The sequence below is a fragment of the Lygodium microphyllum genome, chromosome 23 (assembly GCF_053477565.2).
Source record: "Lygodium microphyllum isolate KBCC chromosome 23, Lygodium_microphyllum_v1.1.10, whole genome shotgun sequence".
Classification (NCBI taxonomy): Eukaryota; Viridiplantae; Streptophyta; class Polypodiopsida; order Schizaeales; family Lygodiaceae; genus Lygodium; species Lygodium microphyllum.
In genome coordinates, this window is record NC_141157.1 from 94,108,419 (window position 1) to 94,135,860 (window position 27,442).

The following is a 27,442-nucleotide window of genomic DNA, read 5'->3' on the forward strand; positions in this document are numbered from 1 at the left end:
CTTCTTCTTCTCCTCTCTTTCTCTCTCTCTCTCTCTCTCATATACATATTAAAATTTAATAATTAATTATATATATACATATATTATATATATAAATATAAATATAATATTAATAAAAGTATAAAGTTATAAATTTACTAATAATTAATTATTATTTTAATAATTAATAATTAATATATAAGTAATCATATAAAAGTATGTATTAATTATTATTAATACAGATATTACATGAAAGATAATTATATATAGTAATTATTAGCTAAAATAATAATAGATTAATTAATACGATCAATTATAATTACATACATATATATATGTATATAATAATTAATAAACATATGCATATAATATACATATATACTTTATTAACAACCAATTAACGTATTAATAGTTCATGATTAACTCGAAGAATTCACTATATGTATACCTTCTACATCATATGCATTCAAGACTTATTTATAAATATCCTTATTTGTGAAATTTTCCTTAATAAACATAACCTCTTTCTATTCAATTTGTAAGTAAGCCCTTTACATGGGACCCTTTTGTATGTAAAAAATGTGTAAACTTGGTATTTTAAAAATCCCTTATGTTGAATCCACGTGATACATATATATTTTTACAATATCAACCTCGGAAGGATTAATATGTAATCAATTATATTAATGTATTAATAATCATAATTAATATGTGTATTATTAAATTAACATATATTTATATTGTAAGTATTATTCTCATGATTTATTAGTATTCATATTAAATCTAATACATATATTTACAATTATATATACACATGTTGATTAGTAATCTAAATATGTATAACAGTATGTATTAATTATTATATACATACTAATCATTATAATATATATTATAATTATACTTAATTTATATAATAAATTAATGATAATGATGTATAATAATTAAGTATTAGCATATAATATAAATATTAACTCTACATATACGTATTGATTATAGGCTAAGCATAATTTATGTAATAATATTTAATAGTTAGTGATTAATATATAATCAATGTATATTTGCATGATACACATATACACATACACATGCATGTGTATGCATGCATACACACACATTTTTTTTGCTTATTCTTGTTTTTTTAATGCTGTGTATATGTGTGTATGCGTATACATGTGTGCATGTACATATATGTGTGTGTTTAATATACATACATCTATTTATGTAGTCTCATAAATGTATGTCCTCTCTTTCCCTTTTATCATTTTTATTTTCTCTCCTTTCTTTTTCTTCATTTTGTCTCTCACCTTTCTTCACCTTACATGTGTGCATACGTACACATGTATATGCACATGTGTGTATGTATTGCATGTGAATATATTTGTGTGTGAATGTGTATGTTTGTATTAGTACATGTATGTATGTTTGTAAGTGCATGTTTTATAAGTGTGTATCTATCCTCTCTCTTTGTTTTTTCTCTCACTCATATATGTTTACATGTGTATCAGCTACATGTGTATGTATGCATGTATTGTTCGAGTTTTTATAGTCTATATGCATTTGTGTGTTGGTTTTAGAGTATGTATACATTTCATGAACATGTTCCACCATTAAATTTATTATCCCATTTCATATATTAAATTAAACAAGAAATGTATATTTTTTTATAGTGTATATGCATTTGTGAATGTTTTTAAAATACGTATACATTGATGCACATGTTCAATCATTATGATATCATATAATTTTATATATTTAATTAAAAACAACAATTTTTAAAAAAGAGCCATATACAATTTTTCAAAGACTCATATTGACCCTTTCCATGATCATATTCTATCTCCAATTGAGAGAGAGAGAGACAGAGAGTTGTGTGTTCGTGTTCAATTAAAAGAGAGAGATAATATATATGTGTGTATATTATAAATAAAAATAAATAATTAAATAAAATATATAATTCTCACTCATAAACAAAGGTGTCTTTATTTCTTGAATACAAGCTTCTTCTCTTTGTGCCACATAAGATGAGGAACCAATGAACCCATTCTCAATGCACACCTCTAAATTCAAATGTACCGAATGCGCTCTCTCTGGATTCGTCCTCATGTACCACAACCAAAATGTACGAAATGTACCGAGTGCGCGCTCTCTCTCTCTCTCTCTCTCTCTCTCTCTGTCTCTGTGTGTGGATTCGTCCTCAGGTATCGAGCTCGGGTTCTTACGCCACCAGACGCGAAGTGCTTCGAACACTGCTGATTTGAGTAGCTCGGCGTAAACAAAGAAAAGCAACCCACCAGGCGCCATATTTTGACAGACAGAAGAGATGGAGCTGTACTGGGCTTCCTGCTCTTCTGGTCTGCAAGCAGCGCTCACAAAAGAGGTGCACTTCTCTCTCTCTCTCTCTCACACACACACACACACACACACACACACACACATATTAACTGTCTATCTCACAATGAGACAACCAAGGAGTTAGTTAACACAACATGCAGTTGCTATGCCATTCGAACCAAAGCACGAAAATCCCTCCGATATGGCAATATATGGAATTGATTACAACATTTTAGAATAAGGTGGTTGAACTTCGGTAAGGCAGTATGGAAATTGATTAGAAGATTTTGGATTATCTTGAAAGTACCCTAATTATGAGTTTCAGGCTACTCACTAGACCAAGTACGTTTCAAGCTGCCAGCTCGACCAAACCCAAGCACTTGGCCTGCCTTATAACTTAAGTGAGCTGCTCAGTGGGAAACTTAAACCTTAGGAAAATTGCACATTTTCTAGGTTTCTTTGAAAATTGTAAACTTCTAGGTTCCTTTTCTATAATTGGCAAGGGAGATTTAGGTATAACTAGAACTCCTCCTAGTTATAAGCCTAATAAATGTGGAGAACATGCACTGGGCTTGTAGGATCTTTGGAGTGACTTTTGTTGTCTGGATGTGTATAGTTTGTGGTTGGGTCAATGATGGGGGTTCATTCCCCTAAGTTTGGCTGGAGGAAAAGTTTGGTCTTACATATCATATAATTCACCGGAGCTCTAGAGCTCTATTAGGAAGAAATCCATGTATCTTTGATTTGTACTCTAGAGCAGTGTCCATGAAGGTGATTGTTTTATGAACCTTTGATAGACAAATACTCAAATCCACCTCCTTAATCCAACATGACCTTAACTTTGAGGCCAAGTTAACAACAATAGGAGGCTGATGGACGACTGGTGCCACTTAGATTAAGGTCCACAACTAGGAGATGGATGTGGAGAGAGACAGGAAATGAAATGACTACTAACATCCCCCCTTTGATTCTAGGTGTGGTTGAAGGCCAAAGGAGTAGAGAAGATGGAATACTAGAGGGAATTATTAGTGCATCTCTTAGAGACAAGCAAACCAGTCACATGTTCTTAGACCCAACATAAGCTGAAAAGATTGTGTGCAAGAGAGACACTTACCTTTGAGAGAGATCCTTAGCGGAAATTTAATGATATGAGAGTGTAAGGATTGTTTGTCACGTAGGTAGAGAATGCTTTTCATTTGGCCTACTGACTTCAGAGAGTGCAAGTGCCAGCTTAGAGTAATTCATGAATTTGATGATTTGAGAGTGTGAGGATTGTCCATCAAGCAAAGAGAGAATGCTTTTCTTTCTATCCATTGGCTTTAGAGAGCACAAGCGCAAGCACAAAGGAATTCACAAAACAAACCATGTTGTGTAAAGGCATTTCCAACATGATTATTCACAATAAGAGGTGATGTAATCACTAGGGCCAAGTGATGTAATCACAAGGGCCTTCACAAAAGAGACATTATTGTGTACATGCATTCCAATGCGATTGTTTAGGACAAGATGTGAGGTAATCACCAAGGCTAGGTAACGTAATCACAAGGCCTTCACAAAAGAGACCGTGCTATGTAAAAGCATTTACAACGTGATCATTCACAACAAGAGGCCATTTAGTCACTAGGGCTAGGTGATGTAGTCACAAGGGTGTTGAAGACTAGGTTAAAAGGTTTAATGAAGATGAAGAAAGCATTGTCAGAAGTGGATGCAGCAATGGAAGCATGAAAGAATGTTGAAGTAACAAAAGAGAGAGAAAAGAGAAAACACAAGAACATCGTAAAAGAGAACTTAAAGATGTGCTTAAGAAATGGAATCCATATACCAAATAAGAAACAATTGCGTACAACAGTGAGTCACTGGCTGTGTGGGCATTGACACTCATTTCCTCTCTCCACAAGGCATGCACTGGATCTACAAGTGATGAATGTTGAATGTGGAGGAGGAACGTGGATAAATAGGACAAAAGAATGCCAAAAATGGCATTAGGTCAGCCAACCGAAAATGTATAAATCACCATAAATATGACCAATAAAAAATACCTAAATATCCCTAAAATGCCTAGCTCATTGGAACACATGCTAGGCTCACACATGAGTTGACTAGACTGCTAATAGGTATCGGCCGTAAACAACCATATAGAAAGCAATACTAGTAAATGCATATAGGAATGCATGAAAGTTCTTGAATGGCTAATATAAAACCTCAAATTTATAGCTATATTCCTACTACATGGGATGCATGCGATACATGAGATGCATGGGCTGCATCTTTGGATTCATGTATGAATTGTAACTTCGATTTAGTGGTTGGAAACTTCAGCATGTTGAGGGCATAAGCATGGTTAAGGAATAACTATAGATGTTGTTTGATGGTGGTGGCACATCTATTTCTAGTTGAAAATTGCCTCTTTTACTAACAATTGTAAGCGGAACGGCCACTGATAGGGCGAATCATCTTACATCTTTCTCTTGGGAATATTAAATTGTGCACATGTGAAATTAGTTAAGATTTGAGTCATGGGGTCGTGAGTTTTTAACTTCTTTCTCTCAGGAATATTAAATTGTGCACATGTGAAATTAAGTTAAGATTTGAGTCATGGTGACATGCAAACAAGATTGGGTAGTGGGGAATCTTGACTAAAAATGCATTATAAACTGATTAGCTCTTTATTACAGCCCCAAAGCTCAATTATTATTGAAAGTTTCATTAAACAGTGCGTGCTTCTAAGAGAGTGTCGGTGTCCCATAAGCCAAACGCTAATTTGGGGGGATCCACACTTCTATAAATAAACAGGCTGCCCACCACTCAGCCTTAATCCTGGTTTGCAGATTGCTGGTGTTTGTCTCTGTTGTCCATACCCCATCTACAGAGGATATTTCAATTTGAGTTGTTGTCTACTGCTGTCTGCAGTTGGCGCCTGCTTCTAGTGTCTCTCTCTCTCTCTCCCCCCCCCCTTGTTGCCTACTTTTCTCAACTTGTTGCAGTCACCTAACAGCCTGTGTTTACTGCTGCCGTTTGCTTTCCAGCCTGTGTTATCCCCTGATCTGCCATTGCTAGCTGCTGACATCATTAAATCTGCTTGTGCTTATCGATTAGCCTGGTTGTGCAGTCTGTTATGTCATCAAAGTAGCTGCGTTTTGCTGCAGCAGCTGTCACCTGCACATTCTAGACAGATTTCTGCATGCTGCCCATTGTTTGTGCTGTCCAGCTTCATTGGGCATTGATCCAAACACTCTTAGATCTGTGTTTGTTGTTGCTAGATGCATTTGGAGATTGTTTGCTGTGTTTTGGAATCCATCAAAAGACAACATTATGAGATTGTGCCATGGAAGAGGAACATGAACATGGAAAGAAAAGGAGGAGAGAAAAGATAGTAGGAAGAGAAGAGAATCTGCACTTAATCTGAAACGAATGTTGAATACAATGGAGGACTAATTAGTCCTTGCATGCAGCCCAAAGCTACAGTGAGGGCACCAGATCAGGTTGGAAAATGATGATAGCATTGGAGATGCTGATGGTGAGGGAGTGTGCAGCTAGCAGTCCTCGGTAGAGATGAAGAAGAATGCTGCAACCTGTGAGATCCTGCAGAAGACAGAAGAAGATGACTTGCCCCTGCCTAACAACAGCTAATAAATAGCCACAAAATGTTGAAATTGGCTGACTGTTGCCTAGTCGACTGCATTTAATGCAGTATGAAATGCTGACATGGTAGGTCTGGGGCTGATTGCAGCTATTTGGAGCAAATCGCTGATAGACAGGTTGCACAGCCTCTCATATGGGCATAGGAAATGGCTGCAAACACTATGAATACACCTGACGCTAATTGGGAAAGGAAATGGCTGTAGACACTGTGTGAACACACCTAACATTGATTGGGAAAAGAAGTGCACACAAAATTGAATGGAAAACATAGCTAGAGCTCCAATGTCTCCGTCAAACTTTGACATAGCTCACAACCAGGAGATGACAAATTAACAGAATAAAATGGCAGAGTAACAACCCCTCTCAGATTCTAGGAGTGTTTGAGGACCCAACAACCTCATGTGATGAAGCATGGAAACCTTAGGCAAAGGCTTTGTGAAGATATCCATTGCATTGTCCTTCGTGGGACAATAGGCCACTGCTAATTTGGAATCCACAGCTCGCTCTTGGACATAATGGTCTTGAACCTCTATGTGCTTTGTGTGTGCATGAAACATAGGGTTCTTTGCTAGAGCTAAGTTATTCTAGTTATCCATGTGCAGTTGAGTGGGTCCTACTTGTGGAAAGCTATTCTCCACCAACTTTTGATGGAGCCAAATTGCCTCCATAGTTGTAGAACAAGTGCTTGGTACTTTTCCTTTGTAGAAGATAAGGCCACTGTAGGTTGCTTCTTACTGCTCCATGAGATAGCTCCTGATCCAAGGGAGCAAGCATAATTGGTAGTGGATCGTCTCAAGTCCACATCACCTGCCTAATTTGAGTCACTCCATCCAGAAAGAGTGGCCCCCTCTCCATTCATGATCCTGTAGGATGAAGTCCCCTATAAATAGTTTAACACGTTTAAAGTCGCTTGCTAATGAGCTTGAGTAGGAGTCTTCATAAAAGAAGGTAACAATGCCACTGCAAAGGAAATATTTGGTCTAGTGTGAATAAGCTAGATTAATGAACCAACAAGGCACATGTAACAAGCAACATTTGGTAGGGGTTCTCTGGTTGCCACAAGCTTGGACTCAGGGTCCATGGGCCAAGAAATACACTAACACTCGGCCATACCAAACTTTGAAAGAAGTTCTGTCTTGGGAGATAAAGTTGCCTTGTGCCATCTAATAGATCTCTAGACCAAGGAAAAATGCTATCTCCCAGTTGAGGAGATTTATGCACAGCCCTCCAGTCCTTCATTGGCAAGTAGTGAAGTGTTTCTTTTGGTATCTTAAAGGCACCTAAGATCTTGGCCTTCTCTACAAGGCTGATTCTTCACTCTCTTTGCATGGATATTCTGACATTGATTGGGCTGGATGTTGAGATTCTTGTATCTCTCATAGTGGCAACTGCTTCTTCTTGGGTACATTTCTTGTTTCTTGGTTCAGCAATAAATTAACTACAGTTGCTTCTTCCAGTTGTGAAGCTGAGTACAGAGCAGCATTCACAGCCATAGTGGAGTGTGTTTAGCTCCACAAGTTACTTGCAGATTTTCATGTAGACCAGACGGCTCTGACACTTATCTACATTGACTGCCAAAGTGTTTTGGCCATTGCATAGAACCTGGTATTCCATGCTTGCACAAAGCATATAGAAGCTCATTACCACTATGTTCCTGAGCGGATGTTAGCTGGAGAAATAGAGTTGTCTTACGTATCCACTGAAGACAACTTAGCAGATCTTTTCACGAAGGCTCTTCCTCAACCAAAGTTCTAGGCTTTGGGCAAGCTTTGAACTTGATTCCATTTGTTCCATGATCGGTTATATCTTGTATTGTCATAGGTTGCTACATCCATCTAGATAAACTTGTGCAACCATGACCTTATATTTTCTTTCATTTTCTAAGATTTTCCTATTTTTCTTGGATCAATCCGTTCATTTTATGGAGAGAAGTTTGTAGGCCATCTCATGGGTTATGCATTGATGCCCTTTGATCCATGATCCGGTCTCCCTTGGCATTTAAACTATTATTAAATGCAGTTGTTGCCCCTAGTGTCCTAGGTACGAAGTGACACTAGGGTTAGGGTTTATTTTAGGGTTTCCTATGACGGTTAAGCCATTAGGGTTTAATTTTTTATTATAAATAGACACTTTGTGTCTCATTAGCACATAAGTGTGGCATTATTCAATGTGATTGTCTTGAGCATTACACTCTCTCTCACTCATTAGTACACTGCTTCTCATTCGTGATCGAGTATCGTGCATTGATTGATTCTTTCATTCTCATTCATTTTCCATTAAATTAATCGCACAATTGGTCCACACTTGGGACAACAAGCCTACCTACTTTAGTTTGTCAGTTTGTCATCTCTTGGTTGTGAGCTCCATTAGTGTCTGGCGGAGATATAGGAGCTCTGATTGAGTTTTATGTGCATTTCTTAGCTTGTTAGGCATTTCAGAGCTTGCGCTGCCTTGCCAGTTAGTTTCCAGCCCTTGCGAGTTTGTGACTGCTCTAGGATTGCCACATTAGCATTTGTGCAGTTTTTTGTTGTAGTCGGACTGCATATTCTATAGTCGGCCTAGTTAGGGGAAGATCGGCCAGTTTTGGAGGGTTTCAGCTATCAGCTATTCATAGTTGAGACATTGGCTGGGTAGAGATCATTCCACTTTTCTGTCTCATAGATGCTCTATTAGATGGTTGCAATCTTCTCCATCTTTGTTGTGGATAGCAAGCTGCATACTCTTCGCCTCCTATCACTGTCAAAGGTGCTATCATCATTATTCAGCTTGATCCTGTGTCCTCACTAATGCCTTGGGCTTCGTGCAAGGATTGATCAATCCTCATTGTATTCAGCTTTCTTCTTTGTTCAGTGCAAATCATTCTTCTCTTCTTGCTCTCTCTTTTTCTCTCCTTTCTTTGCATGTTTGTAATTCTCTTTCATTGTACACTTCCACAAAAACTACTTTAGAGGGGGTTAGCTACATTCTTTTGTACGCAAATGATTTACTCTACAGGCTAAGACTTTGCAATGATTGCCAATATAAAGGCCCAGCTTTACACCACATTCAAGATTACCAACCTAGGTTAGTTGTTTTATTTTTTTGGGTATGGAGGTTGTTCGATCTGGGGGTTGAGATCTTTGTGTCTTAGCAAAAATACGACCTTCAATTAGTTGAGTAGTTTTACACTGATTAGACACAATTTGTGGCCACACCTCTAGATCCCACTGTGAAACTATTTAAGGACCCCCAAGCTCAGCCCTTTGATGAGCACACTCATAGGTCTTTGCCATTGCAATTGCAAGTAACCCCATAATTAGTCCAAAGATGAAGCATATAGGAGTACACTACGATTTGACTAGAGAGCAGGTTGAGCTAGACACCATCTGCCTAGATTTGTGTCATCATTCGATAATTTTGCAAACATTTTGACGAAGCCGGTCAACCACTAGGTTCTATAGTGCATGCTACCTGGGGTGAGCATGGGTACTCCCTCACTTTCTACTTTAGCTTTCCCTTCCACCATCTAGTGGGGAGAGGGGATTGCTTTGTCTCTTGGTGTTTATAAGGTTTTGACTTACATTTTATTTCATGGACAAGTGAGTAATCCCCTTGTGAGGGCATTGTCTAAGTGGCGCCTTTGCATAGCATTTTGCATGAGCATGATGTCACGAGGATGTGAAAATTTGATGCTTTGCTTATGTTTAATTGACATTTGATTAAAGGATTAATCAAATGTGCAATTAAAAGATGTACATGTGTTACACATGGAGGTGCAAGCTACATTTTTTTAGAGTTGAAGGCCCAAGGACCCTGTGAAAAAGATGGGTGTCAAAGGCAAAAGTTGTAACAAGTTACACTTGTTAGATTCTAGGTGAATTTTGGTGTCAGTTTGTCCCTAGGACCATTAAGTGCCAGTGTGGTGACAGTATGGACTAGGCATTAATTAATGGATTAATGCTTGTCCAAGGGTCAATTAATGCATGGGACCACTTTGGGTTGCAAATGGCCTAGCCAATTAATTTTTGGATGGGCAAGGTAAATTTTCTGGGCATGGATTAATGGCTGAATTAATTTTCAGAATTAATTAATTTTGAAAATTAATTAAATGGCTGGAAATTGCTGAAAATGGATTAAGAAAGCTGCCACTTGGCAGAACGTTTCCATGTAAGTGGGGGAAAGGCTAAATAGGGCTGAAGGGAGAGGGAAATCTCGTTTTTTCATTTTGGAGCTGTTGGATTGTTGTTGCCAGCTTTTGGGGCCATTTCCCAGCCATTGGAGACCATTTTGGTGATGGAGATTGCATATTCTTGACCTTGGGAAGTTGACAATTGCTGTTGATGCACTTTCTCTTGAAGATCACAGTCTTTGATGCTCCTATTGTTATTGGTGTATCCGTTTGGGGCTGGTACAACAGGGCAGCTGCTGATTTTGATCAGTTCTTCGCGACAAATCTCAGAATTTTCTCTCTCTACAGCATTCTCTCATCTCCTTCAGCCTATGCTCAATCATTCTCAGCAATTCTTAGCCTTTCAGAGGAGATCTCAGCCATTTTTGGTGGGCTGATTTGTAATTTCAGCAGTAAACCCTAATTTCACCCTAATTTACAGCAGAAATTAGGGTTTAGTAACCACCTTGGGATCCGTGCCAGAGATTGAAGGCTCAAGGGACTGAAATCAGCAGCTGATAATTTGAAGATTATCAAGGGATTTTAGGAGCCAGCCCATCCCAAATTGATTTGGGGCAGCATTTGGCCAGCCAAGGGTCAAATTGGAGAAGAAGTCCTGGGTGAATCAAGGGGCAAAGGACCCAAAAGGCTTGCCGGTCATTCATGAAGCAAGAGCAATTGGTTAGCAAGAGGAGATTGAAGAATCTCGAGTTGTACTTTTTCCAATTGAATGAAAGCTAAAGAAATACCGCAAGGGGCGCCAATTTTGGGGCCAACAAGGTGTCTACTGTCCAAGAATGTTATGGCAAAGTGTGTATTTCATTTTATGTGCATTTATTTATTGCTATAATTAACTCTTAAATCAGGTTATCACCACCCATTCCAAGAAGGAAGGCTGGTTTCAAGGTCACCCCCTTAAAATCCTTGCAATCGTCCTCGATTGCATTGTAATGTGTCAAAGCAAACAATATTGCACTGGAATTTTCACAAGGCATCATAGTCAACACAACATTGACCAATGCTGGCTAACTATCTCTTATGCCCACCATTTGCTGAAAATTTCCAGCCAGCATAAACATAGCATAAAGCTCAACAATAGTCCAGAACTGTTGCTAGAAACTCATCGGATGCATCCCAAACTCTTGTTTCTCAACAGTGTTGACCACACAACCATAGTAAAGCATAAACCGAGCCGAAACCATGGCTGAATTGTCAATGGCTTTCAGTACACATGCTGCTGTCCATAGAACCAGCTGAATACCACTGAAACTAATGATCATACACTGAAAACCAGCACTCGGTAATTAGTCTCTCATGATCATAATCTGATGCAAATGTATAGTTTCAGAGCTGCAATGAAAACCATACCCATCTGCATACATATCACAGTGACTAGTACACTGAATAGTGACCTCATGGCAGACATACTGTTAGGATAGTACCTTGGATGCATGCCGAATACATCCGAGATCCACTATACACGAGAGTAGTCTATTCCTGGAGGAGTGGAAGTGCTATCTCCCCCTTGAGTATCAAGTGGTACTTTGGACCCTTGCCCTGTTGAACCTGAAAGAGCCCGATCCAAAGTCGGCTCTAACTGAAAGGCATCAAGGTAAAGCTGCAACAACTGAGGATGGTCTACTAAGTCATCCTCTTCCATCCATTTAGCATCCATTGGTGAATGGTTGTGAAACTTCACCCAATAGCTTATGGAAGCTTTACCTTTGACCTTTTCTCTTTATGTGCCAAAATCTGCTCGGATACCAATATCTCATTTAGCTCCTTTAAGTTGGACTGAATTTCAGCAGATACATCCTTAGGCACTTCAACATAAAAAGGCCTCAACAAGCTCACATGAAAGGCATAGTGTGTCCGCTAGTGTAGAGGCAATTTCCATGATAGCCAGCATTAAACGGAGCATTTGCATGACCAGCACTTATTCCTTGAGCCCCAAAAGCATGACGGGGTACCAATGCTTGCCCATATGCGTGATTTTGCACACCAGGCATCATTTCCGATGCCGCCATACATCGGATTATGCATTCCATGAGTCATACCCGAGTACATTGGGTTATGCAAGCCATGCATTGGTTGCTGAAAGTTATGGGGAGGTGTGCCATACATTCCTACATTCGGTCGCTTACCCACCATAGCATGAAAAATTGTGCTACCACCAAAGTAAGCTGGCTGCCCCAAATTCTCATGCAAACCTTACTGTCCAAAAACCATAGGATTAGCATTAACATCATGAACTTGCATTTGCATTTCTTACCCAAATGGCACCAACTGCTTTTCACCATGAGCATCTTTAGGAGCATCTTGAGAAGACTTTGGCTTGTTCTTCGGTGCATCTTGCTGTCCCGAAGTTCTAGAAGAGGATTTTCTCTTCTTGCCCTTGTTGTCCTTCGTAGGAGTATTCAAAAACTGAGTAAACTGAGGATCTTTTGCTGATTCAACAAAGATATTGGCTGTTGCCCTCATTCGATTCTTGAATGCATCATCAAATTCCATTTCCCCTTGTTGATCATCATCCTCTTTTTGCATTGAGGGTCCAACATCTTGGCCTTCAACCACATTTTCAGCATGTTGTCCATGATTCGTGCCTTGTCCAAGATCAGGCATTGCATTTCCTTCTTCCCCATGTGAATGTGCATCATGAGAGGCATCATTACTGCTTGATTGCATCCCATTGTATGAAGACATCTTGCTGTAATTTCTCAGCTAAGCACAAAGATCAACACTAGCACAAAGCTTTGGCTTGTAATCAGGTGCCTCGGGCCTACCAAATCAAGAGATTTGATGTATCCCAGCAATGGAACCTTGAAACTAGCCTTCCTTCTTGAAATGGGTGGTGATAATCTGATTTAAGAGTTAATTATAGCAATAAATAAATGCACATAAAATGAAATACACACTTTACCATAACATTCTTGGATAGTAGACACCTTGTTGGCCCCAAAATTGGCGCCCCTTGCGGTATTTCTTTAGCTTTCATTCAATTGGAAGGAGTACAACTCGAGATTCTTCAATCTCCTCCGGATAACCAATTGCCCTTGCTGTCATAAATGACCAGCAAGCCTTTTGGGTCATTTGCCCCTTGATTCACCCAGGACTTCTCCTCCAATTTGACCCTTGGCTGGCCAAATGTTGCCCCAAATCAATTTGGGATGGGCTGGCTCCTAAAATCCCTTGATAATCTTCAATTATCAGTTGCTGATTTCAGTCCCTTGAGCTTTCAATTTGTGGCACGGATCCCAAGGTGGCTGCTAAACCCTAATTTCTGCTGTAAATTAGGGTTTACTGCTGAAATTACAAATCAGCCCACCAAAAATGATTGAGATCTCCTTCGAATGGCTAAGAATTGCTGAGAATGACTGAGCATAGGCTGAAGGAGATAAGAGAATGCTGTAGAGAGAGAAAATTCTGAGATTTGTACCAGCCCCAAACGGATGCACCAACAACAATAGGAGCATTAGAGGCTGTGATCTTCAGGAGAAAGTACATCAACAGCAATTGCCAGCTTCCCAAGGTCAAGAATATGCAATCTCCATCACCAAAATGGTCTCCAATGGTTGGGAAATGGCCCCAAAAGCTGGCAACAACAGTCCAACACTTCTTTCCAACAGCTCCAAAATGAAAAAACGAGATTTCCCTCTCTCTTCAGCCCTATTTAGCCTTTTTCCCACTTGCATGGAAACGTTTTGCCAAGTGGTAGCTTTCTTAATCCATTTTCAGCAATTTCCAGTCATTTAATTAATTTTCAAAATTAATTAATTCTAAAAATTAATTCAGCCCTTAATCCATGCCCAGAAAATTTTCTTTGCCCATCCAAAAATTAATTGGCTAGGCCATTTGCAACCCAAAGTGGTCCCATGCATTAATTGACCCTTGAACAAGCATTAATTCATTAATTAATGCCTAGTCCCTAGTGTCACCACTGACACTTAGTGGCCAATTAATGGGTCCTAGGGACAAACTGACACCAAAATTCACCTAGAATCTAACAAGTGTAACTTGTTACAACTTTTGCCTTTGACACCCATCTTTTTCACAGGGTCCTTGGGCCTTCAATTGTAAAAAAAGTAGCTTGCACCTCACATGTGTATCTTTTAATTGCACATTTGATTAATCCTTTAATCAAATGTCAATTAAACATAAGCAAAGCATCAAATTTTCACGTCCTCATGACACATGACATGTTGCATTGTCCTTTGTATTATCCCATGCATTGGCATTTTGTTCTTGTAAACATGCATCTATGCACATTACCCCTTTTCGGTTAGGGACTGATCACTCGTGGATCCACCATATTCATAGTAGTTCACATGGCAATCTCTTGGGCAATCTCTATGTTAGCTCTACACACATACCTCTTGTACTTTTCCTTCTTTACCAACATCCATGGGTGGTTAGAATAGATTGTTTGTTTTGTGGTGTGTTGGATTAGACCATCCGTTTTCATTTCCCCCAGGGGCATAGATGCTTGTTAGGCTGCAACCAATTACTAAAAAAAAAAAAACACAACATACAAAAAGAAAAGTTCAAAGTGGTTCTATCTGCCTTTGTAGGTCCTAATAGGTCACTGGCAGCCAACAAGCACCCTTTGTTGGATGCCTTGGCCTCATTAGGGTGACCCTTTGGGTTCCCTTGGTAAGACAACCATTACCTCTGTAGTCTTGATGGGTCATTTGGGTAGTCAACAAGCATCCTTTGCTTGATGCCCTAGTTGCTTTGGGGTGGGACACCTTAGGAAATTGTGGGCTTGAGCTATCTTGACAGTCCCTTCCTAGTTCTAGTTTTGGGCTTGAGAAGGGTTGTTTAAACTTGAGCTAAAAATGCATTATAAACTGATTAGCTCTTTATTACAGTCCCAAGACTCAATTATTACCAAAAGTTTCATTAAATGGTGTGCATTCCTAGAGAGTGCTTGTGTCTTATAAGCCAAACCTAATTTGGAAGTATCCACACTTCTATAAATAGATAGGCCCACCACTCAGCCTTAATCCTATTTTGCAAATTGCTGGCACCTATATCTGCAGTCCATAACCCATCTACAAAGGATATGCCGCTGTCTACTACTGTCCATAGCTGGTGCCTCCTAGTCTCTCTACTTGCTGGCAAATGTTCTCAGCTTGCTGCCATCGCCCGGCAGCTTGTGTGTATTGCTGGTAGCTGCTGTTTGCTTTCAGTCTGCATTTGCCCCTGATCTGCTGTTGCTAGCACTGCTGATGTCATCAAATTTGCTTGTGTTTACCGATCAGCCTGGTCATACAAGCTGCCACATCATCAAAGCAGCTGCATTTTGCTACAGCGGCTATTGCGTGCCTATTCTGGACAGACTTTTGCCTGGTTCCCATTGTTCATGCTGTCCAACTTTGTTTGATAGTGATCTAGACACTCCTAGATCTGCGTTTGCTACTGACATCCACATTTGGAGGCTGTCTGCTGTGTTTGGGGATGCATCAGAGTATAACACACTTGCCAACTCTTACTCTTTGCCTTGGTTCTAGAGACATGGGAGTTCGAGGTTCAGTATTCATCTTGCATAGTGTGTTTGCTGCATTGAGCATTGTATTTTTTCATTATTCATTCATTCATCTTTAGTGTTCATTGTCTTTGAGTTACCCTAACCCTACTAAGTTCTTTTATTAGTTTGAGCTTTGTTAAACAATTGTGTTTCTCTCTATAGACGAGTATTTCTTTACGAGGAACATCGGCAAAAGTTGAGGAAAAATGCTAGTGGGTATGTGGAGTAGATTTGGGCGAGAGACATTGAATAGCTCCTTGGGAATGACTTTCAGTGTCAAAGGGGTTAGAGAATTAAAATATTTAATGTCCTGGGCTATGGTTTGTGGGGAGTGGCAAGTTTCAAACACTTTCAAATTTAAAGAGGTTAGGAATTCAAATTTTAGGTTGGGTAGTGGCCAAAACTTGGCCAAGGCCAATTATTTTTCCTTTGCTGAAATTAAAAACTGGCTGAAAATTTAGTGTGGCTGCTGAGACCGCATGGGCAGGTCTGCCAAGTGTCAGGGGCTGACTGCAACATGATTGCCCTCGATAAGGCCACACAGGGCTGGAAAGGTTAAGGAGGGTAGTTTGGGAGCAGTTGACAGCAGGGGTATGAGCATCTAGGGTAGATGATGGTTGTTGGACACTCCTTTAGGGCAGGCGACTGCTGCTGATCCTTTTTTTGGGGCAGGCAACAGTTGCTGCGTACTGTTTTGGGGCAGAAACACCTGAAATCTCTCTCTTGTAGTAGTTTTCTCTCTCTCTCCCATGCCTGTTGGAGTCTCAATTCTGGACCTGAAGTGTTTCAGTTGAGGTTTGTTGTCCTTGGGTCTGCAACCAGCAAGGATCGAGGTTTGCATGTCTGCCTTGGGATGTGTGTATGCATATCTCAGTCATGTACAAGGGTTTGCTGTTGTAGATCACTAAAGTGACAGAAAATTGGGAGATATTTTGTGTTCTACAATAGGGATGAATTGGATGCAGCAGTAGAAGACTCAATTTAGCTCCTCCAAGGGCGGAGCTCTCAAATCGAAGGGAAAATTGATTATTAAGGTTACTCATCATAATCGACAACAAGTTCTTCTAGATTTGTCAAGGTTTGAGTCTTGATTTGCTGGAATTGAAGGTGATTTTAGATGATGAATTTGGAAGAGGCTTTGAGATCTTAGCTTGGTCTCTTGCTTTCAAAGGTTTGGCTTTTCTCTATTGTAACTCATCAAATTTTGGAATAAATTAAAAGGAAATGCCACAAGGGGCACCAAGGTTTGGGGCTAATCAATGTCCATTGTTGGAACTTGGATTTCTATTGAGTTGGTAATGTGCTGAATTCATTTATTCATGTAACATGTGCTCCCTGATATCATTCGTGAATCAAGGATTTACAACCTGTTCTTTTAGGGGAAGGCTGTTTTCATGGATTTTGTTGCATGTTCATTCTATGTTTCTTGTGTTTATGTGTTCTTTCTTTTTGTCAGTGTTCATGATTTTTCTTTCATGTTTTTGATCATCTTCGCACTCTCACACATCTGTCTAGAGGAGATAGAGCCGATGGGTGGGGCAGGATTGGCTTTCTTTGGTCATGGTGAACTTGTGGCACTTATCATTGGGAAACTGAAAATCCATTTTCTAAGCTATGTGGATAACAAGGAGCTCTATATCATGCTTGTAGAGGGTTGTGATGTCTTGTTGGGTGTGCCTTGGTACCATAGGGTTGGTTCATGGTGTGGACAAGAAGAATACTTTACAGCATCAAGAAAAGCCTCATGTTTTGAATGTAAAGATTAAGGAAGAATCAGTTGCTCTTACATCAACTTTGACCATTACTAAATTAGTGAAAAAATATCGTATTGGGTACTTGGTTTTTGTTGGGGATAAGAGTGATAATGAATTTGAGATCAAGTCGTCTAAGCTGGATAAGTACAAGATTGATTTCTTGTAGCTGTACAAAGAGCGTTTCTCGAGTCTTTGTATGGAGAACTCACACCCAAGAGGTACGAGCATCATTCCATTGATCTAGTGCTAGGTGGTACTACATTGAATCGGCCATCATATAGAGTTAGTGCAACGCAACAAGAAGAGATTGAAACCAGCCTTCAGAAATAATCTAAAGGGCAGTAATCATAAACTAATTACTTGCATACATGAAATAAATCAGCAAATACACAAAAGACTCACTGAACGGGAGAGCTAAAATGCTCTTGTATGGTGGACAACACACAATAGGCCCCAAAGGTTGGTGCCCCTTTCGATATGTAATTCCCATGTGCCTTGCCCTTGAATGAGCCTAGACTTGTTCCCAATGTGGTGTGCTTAGTTGCTCTCATCAACCTTAACCAAATGAGTGACAAATCTGTCCATTCATACTCTAAATATATTTTGAAATTTTTAATGCCGTTCCGGCCCACATTCCTTGTCACTTGTGACTATGACTTTGTTTTTTTGTTCTTTTCTTTGTGTGTGTGCGTGTGTGTGTTTTTCTTGGAGTAATTGGTTGCATCCTATCAAGCATCTGTGCCCCCTTGGGGAAACGAGAAGGGATGGTCAAATCCAACACATCACAAAATAGACAAGCTATCCCAACCACGTGTGGGTGTTGGTGAAGAGAAAAAATTTGGGGGATATGTGTAGAAGTTGATAAGAGAGACTACCCAAGCAGATCGCCATGTGAATTGCTTGGTATAGAGTCGATCACTCTCTCACCTAAAAGGGATAAATTTGCACAGTTGCATGTTTATAAGAATAGAATGCCAATGCATAATGCAAGATACGATGCAATGATGCCACTTGGATAGTGCTCTTGTAGAAGAATTATCCTGTCGCAAATGCTCTTTTTACAATCATAATCATCTTGATGATATGAATAATGATATAAAGTACAATAATAATGTCTCTGAAGAAATAACCCAAATCTTGTAAATCTTGTAAACACCAAGGAAAGAACACCGCCTTCTCTAGGCTCTCACCATTGGACGGGGGAAGGAGAAGGAAGCACCTCCCTCTCTCCCCAGGATGTTGATGTTGATGGGGGGAAGGAGAAGCACCCAAAGAAGAAGAGTGAGATGTATGTCGAGTTGAAAACTTGTGAAATAATGGCCTTCAAGGTTGCCTTAAGAGAGGCAAGAACTTAGCCACGGGAGTAGAAGACTCCTTGTTGGTCCAGAGTGTGAAGCCCCATTAAGGAATGGCAACCAAGATAAGGAGTGCTAAATGATCCAAGTCTTCGCTCCAATCAAGCGTTAGGTACTGCAAGGGTGAGTGGCAACTTGCAAGAGACAAGTTAGGAGCAAAAATACTACATAAGATCATAAAATACACATATCTCAACTTTAAAAAAGTACTTGTGCATGCAATATGTTGGGTTTTGAGATGGTCCCACTACCAAAAGAAAATCACTCTAAAGATGTAGGAAACTAAGAGTAGGAATGTGTAGCAGAAGGGAGAAGGTAAACTAGAGTGTGCCTTGTAGGAATCAATAGATATGCAGGTGGGAGTTTTATTGTTTGTGTCATCGACATTTGAACTTGAGGAAGGCTCCACAATTCATGGGATTGGAGGATCTCTAGGGAAAGTTGGCTTTGGTTGAATACTAGATGTGGAGAGCAACTCAAAAATAGAAGATGACTCAGCAAGTTTATCTTGAAGGGAGACAAGGAGTACATGAGAACCAAACTCTAGAATAGTGGCATTGGCGGACCGATTAGATAACCCCTTGGGTGAAGCAGGGACAGATGGTCGAGATGCCATGTGACTAGCAAGTCTACCTTGCTGGGATGGAGGATGCTCCCCTCTCAGCTGTGGCGGTGGGGACCTTTGCTTGATGTGCTGGAGTTCCTACGTGGTGAATGGGTCGAGTCTTGAGTGGTGGACTACCCTTGGCCTTTTAGCCACACTTGTAAGTTGTCATAAAAAATGTTGATGGTACCCATTCTTTTTAGGGACATTTCGCCAATTCGGTTTTAATCTTGGAGGGGAGTTACTTTGCTTCTCATTGCACTTGTCTTAGTCTTGGTGTGGTCCTTTCCACCACCTTGCTTCACCTTTTGGGAAGTCAAGGTCACCTCTAAATATTGGGATTTCTTTGTTAGCCTGCTCTTATTCAGTCTCAGTCTGTCATCTCCTGGTTGTGAGCTCCTGTCAGAGTCTGACAGGAGACAGAGGAGCTCTATCAGTGTGTTTTTAGGATGCTTTAGTCAGCATGCAGCCTTGGGCATTTTACAGCCCAGATCTGGGCTGTTTTTGGGGTGACTGCCCATTATTTTGGGCAGTCGGACCAGTCCTGGTCAGTCGGACCAGTTCTGGTCAGTCGGACCAGATCTGGCCATAATCGGCCAGATCTGGCCAGGTCGGCCAGTTTAGCTGGTTGGCCAGTTTTCTGGCTGGGGGCTATTTATAGCTGCCCCCCCAGTCAGTCCAGCATTCATGCTCTGCAGGTACAGCACTGCTCCCTCCGTCTCTGTCTCCGGCATTGGTGCTGCCTCTGCTTCCAGTCTGTCCTGGTTCCCTCACTGACGCCCCGGGCTGCGTGCAGGGACTGTTCTGTCCATTCCAGTGTATTCAGCATTCATCTCAGTCAGTGCAGACTTTCTTCCTTCATTCTCTGCTTCCTCTCTCCTCTCCTCTGTGTTCGTGTTCTTCTTTCGTTGCGCACTCTCACATGGTATCATCGCCTGATTGAGAACACGGAGGACGAGAGAAATACCTTACTGCTGCTGCCCACAGTTCCACAACAGCCAGGCGATTCCTTCAGGCGGCTGCCAACAGGTCCATCCCAGCCAGGCGACTGCATCAAAAGGCTGTACAGCCTGCGTTTGCTGTACACAGGGGCTGCCACGTCATCCAGTGACGCAGCAACCCTGTGTTTGCTGCCTGGCGACCTCTTCTGCTACAGGGCGACCCTCCTACAGCTTGTGTTTTGCTGTTTTGCAGGTCGCTTCTTCCCCGGCTGCTCCTATCCTGCAGGCGACCTCTGTCTGGGCTTATTCCCGGTGCTGGTGGTCTCTATTCTGGTGTTCGACATCAGATCTATTTGTGTTTTGCAGATCCAGGTGTTTGTAGGCACTCTCTGCCTGCATCTTGGTGGTTGGTGACCACATTGTTGGTCCTATTTTGTCAGTGGCACAACTTTCTTTGGTATTTTGCAGATTGGAAGATGTCTTACTAGTTTTCAAGCTTTGAAGACTCAGAGGATGAGCTTCTTTCTCATCATTCCTCTGAGCGGAGGTGGGACTATCGTGAAGTTCGACATCGGGAAGACCCTCCTCGCACTCGTCCTTCTTCAGTCCATGCATCTCAGAGGGTTCCATCTACTGCTAAGGTTTCTTCAGTGAAGACTGCATCAACTGTGCGGATGCCTTCCTTGATTCCCTCTATCCAGGTGCCGATTCTCCCTTCCTTTCCGAAGGAAGACAAGTTGGATGGTTCCAACTACTCCCTATGGTCATGCAAGGTGGCTTGCATCCTTGATACCTTTGATCTATGGGAGCTTGTTTCTTCGCCCATCGACCGACCCCTCCTGGATTCGTCCGATGGCACCTCTATGGACCGTGCAGCCTTATGGGATAGGCTCAACTCACGAGCCCATTCCTTTCTTTTTATGAGTCTCCATGATTCTGTTCTTGTACATGTTCACAGGTTAAAGACCGCGGCGGAAGTATGGACAAAGCTTGCATCTTTGTATCAGCACAAGACATTTGCCCACAAGATTTCCCTGGAGAAGAAGTTGCGGATGCTCAGTTTTGATGGTTCTTCCATCACGAAGATGGAGGATATGCGAGGCGAGCTAGCCTCTCTTGGTCGTCTGATATCGTCTGAGGATATGGCGATGATTCTGTTGACTCAGCTGCCATCACCCTGTTATGATGTCTTCTACACCAGCCTCATCACTACGAGAACCCGTGAGACTCTCCTATGGGAGGAGCTTTCCCCGCTTGTCTTGGAGCATGACGAGCGACTCAAAGAGGTGGGAGCCAGTGGCTCCACCAAGGCATTTACGGTTGCCACAGGTGGTGGCAAGAAGAAGAAACAAAAGCAGGAGAAGTCCAAGGACAAGAAGGAGGAAGATAAGAAGGATGCGAAGGAGAAGAAGCCCAAGTGTCCCCATTGTGGGAAGGGCACTCATCCCGAGGAGAAGTGTTGGCAGAAGTATCCCCATTTGAAGCCTAAGGAGAAGGACTCGAAGGCGGCCCCAGCCACAACAGAATCTGCGTTTGTGCATCTCTTTGTTGAGGAAGACACTGCCCTAGCTTCTACCACACAGGAGAAGCCTTGGCTCGTCGACAGTGGAGCATCTTCACATATGACCTTCCGTCAGGATTGGCTTCAGGATCTTCGTTCCAGAGGGGGTACAGTCACCATTGGTGACAATTCTACAGTTCCTGTTCATGGAGTGGGGACTTTACCTATGTTTTCTGACAGACGGTCTTCCTCCGCCAAAGTTCTTTATGTGCCTGATTTGGGCTTTAACCTATTATCGGTGCATGGTCTTACTCAGTTAGGTACCCGAGTCATTTTTACTCAGGATGCAGTCACAGTGGAGGATGCTTCTACAGGTGATTCTCTTTGGACAGGTACACAGGAGGGTGGGCTTTATACGCTCATAGCCTTGGCTGCGTGGACTTCCCATGAGCTTGGGCTGCTCTGGCGTGCTCGGTATGGTCATTTGAACCTCGATTCTCTTCGCCGGGCTTCTAGGAGGAAGATGGTGGAGGGACTTCTTGATTTCCCTCCCCTTCACACTTTGTGCCCTAGCTGCTTGAGGGGCAAGCAGCACCGGCAGCCTCACCCGCAGGTTGCTTCTAGGAGGGCTACTTCTCCGCTTGAGTTGGTTCATACCGACCTTTGCGGACCTATGGGCACGGCCTCCCTTGGGAAGGCCAAGTATTTGATGCTGATTGTGGACGACTTTAGTCGTTATGTGTGGCCTTATTTCTTGGAGTACAAGAGCGAGGCGTACTCCCGTTTCTGTGAGTGGCAGGTGTTTGTGGAGACCCAAACAACTTCCAAGGTCCGTGGTGTTCGAGCTGATCACGGTGGAGAGTTCACTTCTCACCTTTTCTCTCAGTTTTGCAGGGATCATGGTATTCGGGTGGAGTATTCCCATCCGAACACACCATCAGAGAATGGTGTGGTGGAGCGTGCGAATCGGACCATGATTGAGATGGCCCGATCTATGCTGGAGCATAGGAGTCTTCCTCATTTCCTTTGGGGTGAGGCGGTGGCTACAGCGGTGCATATACGCAACCGCTCTCCGACTTCGGCGTTACAGGACATGACTCCATATGAGGCTTTCTTTGGAAAGAAGCCTTCCGTGTCCCATTTTCGCATCTTTGGGTGCGATGCTTTTGTCCATGTGGACAAGAAGAAGAGGAAGACGAAGTTCGACTCTAAGTCGAGAAAGCTTATCTTCGTTGGTTATAGTACGACCACAAAGGGATATCGGCTCTATGACCCGACGACTCGGCAGGTTGAGGTGAGCAGGGATGTGATCTTTGATGAGGCTTCGGCCTCTGAGGATCCGATTGATGGTTCTATTACAGATGTTTCTTCCTCATCGACGGGACCCCCCCCCCCCTCCCCCACCTTCTCTCCCTTCATTTCCTTCCAGGATCACCCTTAGCACCCCCCCTATACCTCCTCCTTCGGCTTCCCTTTCCCCTTTGGTGGATGTGCCTTCGTCTTCTACGAGCTCTTCTACCGCCACTTCGGGATCTTCTTGGGATATACAGCCTTCTTCAGATGCGGAGGATGTACCTTCACTCGGTGAGGGGGAGTCCCTCTCCGATTTGGGTGCTTTACAGGTTCCGGAGACCCCCCAGTCTCCCTCACAGAAGGAGTCTCTCAGGATTCCTTTATGGTATCGCTGGCTCATGCAGGATTCAGGTGTTACTCACTTTCGTGCTTCTTCTTCAGGTCCACGTCGATCAGCACGTTTACAGGCCCAGCGGGACAGTTCACTATGTGTGAACTATGCTCTTATGTCACAGATTCTTCAGGATTCCGAGCCTTCCACTGTGGAGGAGACTCTTGCACAGGATATTTGGAGACAGGCTATGCAGGCTGAGCTCGACTCCATCGAGCGAAACCATACGTGGGAGCTTGTACCGCGTCCCGCGAAACGGAAGGTGATTGGTGTGAAATGGGTCTTTAAGACCAAATATCTTGCAGATGGCTCCTTGGACAAGCATAAAGCTAGGCTTGTTGCCAAGGGTTTTGCCCAACGTGCAGGGTTGGATTACTTTGAGACTTTTGCTCCTACCGCTAGGATGTCCACCATCCGAGTGCTTTTGGCTCTTGCTGCTCATCACTGTTGGCCTGTCTATCAGATGGACGTCAAGTCTGCTTTTCTGAATGGCGTTCTTGAGGAGGAGATTTATGTTTCACAGCCTCCTGGTTTTCTTGTGCAGGGGAAGGAGGATCATGTCTACAGGCTGCGGAAGGCTCTTTATGGCCTAAAGCAGGCTCCTCGTGCTTGGTACGAGCGGATTGACCGCTTCTTTCTACAGAGTGGTTTTGCGCGCTCCGCTTATGATCCCAACCTCTACTTACGGGTTGTGGATTCTCTTTCGGTGTTCCTCATCTTGTATGTGGATGATCTTATCATTACAGGGAGCGACACTCAGCAGGTGGAGCATACACGGTCCATTCTACAGCAGGAGTTTGACATGACGGATCTAGGGATCCTTCACTTCTTTCTAGGTCTGGAGATCTATCAGATGGCACAGGGCATTTTTATCTCGCAGCACAGGTATATCTCCGAGCTTCTTTCGGAGTTTGATATGGCTCAGTGTCGGCCTATCACATGCCCTATGGACCCTGAGTCCAAGCTTTTGACATCTGGAGTTCCTCTTACCGATCCCACCCGTTACAGGTGCCTTGTCGGCTCTCTTATCTGGCTGCTTCACACTCGGCCGGATATCTCCTTTGTGGTGGCTTTATTGTCTTCCTTTATGCAGACTTCTACCCAGGATCACTGGCAGGCGGCCTTGCGGGTTCTTCGCTATTTGCAGGGGACTCGATCCTTTGGGATCATGTATGGAGATGGGATTACCCTTTCTGGATGGAGTGATTCTGATTGGGCAGGTGATGTGGATTCGCGACGATCCACTACAGGTTATGCTTTCACCCTTGGATCTGGTGCTGTCTCTTGGAGCAGCAAGAAGCAGCCTACTGTGGCACTTTCTTCTACAGAGGCTGAGTATCGGGCCCTATGTTCGACCGCTATGGAGGCAGTTTGGCTCCGTCGCTTACTCTCGGAGATTGGCTTTTTCCAGACCGGACCTACGGAGCTGCGCGTGGATAACCAGAGTGCTCTTGCTCTGGCCAAGAACCCGGTGTTTCATGCTCGTACGAAACACATTGAGGTTCAGTATCACTATGTTCGAGAGCGGATCGTGGATTCGGAGCTGGTGGTGGTCTATTGTCCTACGGCGGCCAATGCAGCTGATCTCTTTACGAAGCCGTTGCCTCAGGCTTCTTTGCTTCATCACATGCGGTTCTTGGGTCTTCAGACTCTCCCAGGAGTTGAGAGGGGGTGTTAGCCTGCTCTTATTCAGTCTCAGTCTGTCATCTCCTGGTTGTGAGCTCCTGTCAGAGTCTGACAGGAGACAGAGGAGCTCTGTCAGTGTGTTTTTAGGATGCTTTAGTCAGCATGCAGCCTCTTTCGCTGCGCACTCTCACATTCTTATGAAATTTATTGAACGATCAAGTGTAACGCAATAGTTGACACTCAAACTCATAGAAGGTGGGTAGTTGGGCTTGTGAGATCTCAGATGACTTGTTGGATAAAATTGAAAAATCTTTGTGGCAGTTTGTTCGAGGAATAAAAATACTCATCAACTGACTTGGGTAAGCCAGTGGTGGCAAATTCAGTGAGCAATGGTTGATACTCGGTCAACTTAACATGCAAATCATCCCCTTCAATGATTCTAAACTCTTGGAGCTCATGGTCAAAATTGATGTGCTGGATATGATTGTGAGCTGCATATTGCTTGGTAAGATGTACCCAATGCTTAGATGCAAGGAAAGTGTTATAGTTGGGAGTGAAATTTGGGTATAAAATCTTGCATAAACTTGATGGTGGCTATGACATTTTTGCCCTTCCAAGGGCGAACTATCTCATATGAGAACAAGCGGGGGTCAGGTTGGGATTCTTCCCCTTGAACAAGTTTCCACAAGCCTTGGGAATACAAGACATGTTGCATTAGATTAAACCAAGTGGTAAACTAGACTCATTAAAATAAATGTATACTTGATTGATGTGGATGGATGGATGGCTTGAAGAGAAGGATAGATGTGTGATATAGGATAAAATTGGGGATAATTAGGGGCTACATGAGGCATCGAAGTGCCTAGCATGGTGACCATAGTTGTTAGGTACGAAAGGTATGATACGATACTGTATGATAAAATACAGTACTAAATGGTACCTTAAGATTTTATAAGATATGGTATGATATTAGTACGAAAAAAAGAAACTTGATTATTTTGGACTGAAGATAATAGAATAGATGTTTCAAGTCTAAATAGCAATGCTATTAGAGTATATAAGATGGATACTTGAGGGGTAACATGCCAAAATCTCATGCTGCATGCGCAACATGTACTAGTGCTACCTACAACTTACAACTACATAGATGGAAGTGGATACATCATATATGAATGGTCATACAAATGAGAGGAGTGTGGGCTTGAGAGAGAGAAGGTTGAGAGAAATTGTTTGATTCTCAAATAACCTGATCTCATGGGAGAAACATATAAGCATAAAGAGCATTTAGCTCATTTCAAAGTGCAATTTGAATAGGAAAAAATGTATCCATTAAGTTGGTACCTTATGGTACTAATATGTAAGGTATGATACCTAAAGTATGGTGTAGTATGAAAGCTTTCGTACGTGGTACTAGTGCAACTATGATGGTGACTCTAGAGATGTGCCTCAAAGGAGGTTGCTCACTTGTGTTGGATGGTCCACATGCCAAAACCATCCTACTTGGTATTGTCATGGTGGAAAACTATGTGGTCAACTAGAAGATAGGAGAATAGGGTGGGGCTTGAGACGTGTAGGTGGGATACCTGTACGTATAGGTCCCCATGGATGGCTGGGTTGGGGATAAACCCCCACCACTAGTGCACCTCCACCACGTGGATGGGCAAAAGAAGAGGCCCTAAAGGAAATAGGATGTGCTTATGTTTGAAGATCCCCTCAGTGTGGTGTGTGGTTGGACCTATAGAATGGTGATTGGTGATGTGTAAAATGGTATAAAAGTAGATGTGGGTATTATAGAAGAAAAGGGTGGGATGGGTGGGTTTTGAAATTGTGGTGAAGATGTAGGAGTGAATGGAAATTCATTTTCAAAAAATCGAAAATTAGATGTGAATGGAGAAGAATGATTTTGAAATTGAAATGATGATGATGCACCAACTTCAGATTGACCTTGCGAAACAAAATTCGAAGGAAAATAGGAAGAAGGAAAACTTACAGAAGAGTTCACGGACTTTTTCACATGTGCACCTCTTCTAGTGTTAACATAAGAAATCAGTCCTCTTCAAGACTTGCTCCATAGTCAATAAACTGGATTCTATCTTCCTCATAACTTATATTAGAATCAATAGTCAGATGTGTCTTCACTATGTCAAAATCTTGCTGGCCGGGCTGTGATCCTCACTTAGGCTCGGTTCTTGGCATAGTACATTTTGGAGACTAAAGCAGTGAAATAGTATTCGAAGCTGTCTTTCCTTTGAAAAATCTTGTTTTTGATGATGAGCTTTCCAATCAAGGGCCTAAATGTCTTTAGAGAGTACATAGCCCTGATACCATGCAGATAAATATTTGTCTACAGA

The 27,442-nt window shown here is 42.1% G+C and overlaps 1 protein-coding gene across 2 annotated transcripts in view; it reads left to right on the plus strand.

Annotated features, from left to right (window-relative positions):
• The first annotated feature begins 2,025 nt into the window (after positions 1 to 2,025).
• The window catches only part of LOC148016474 (uncharacterized), a 75,950-nt gene continuing 50,533 nt past the window's right edge, over positions 2,026 to 27,442 (plus strand). Inside the window, exon 1 of one of the 2 annotated variants that reach the window (XM_087664610.1) lies at positions 2,026 to 2,356. In XM_087664610.1, the coding sequence (XP_087520736.1) occupies positions 2,300 to 2,356 (57 nt within the window). In that variant the 5' untranslated portion in view covers positions 2,026 to 2,299. The remainder of the gene's footprint in view (positions 2,357 to 27,442) is intronic. The other variant, XM_087664609.1, reaches the window with a different exon arrangement.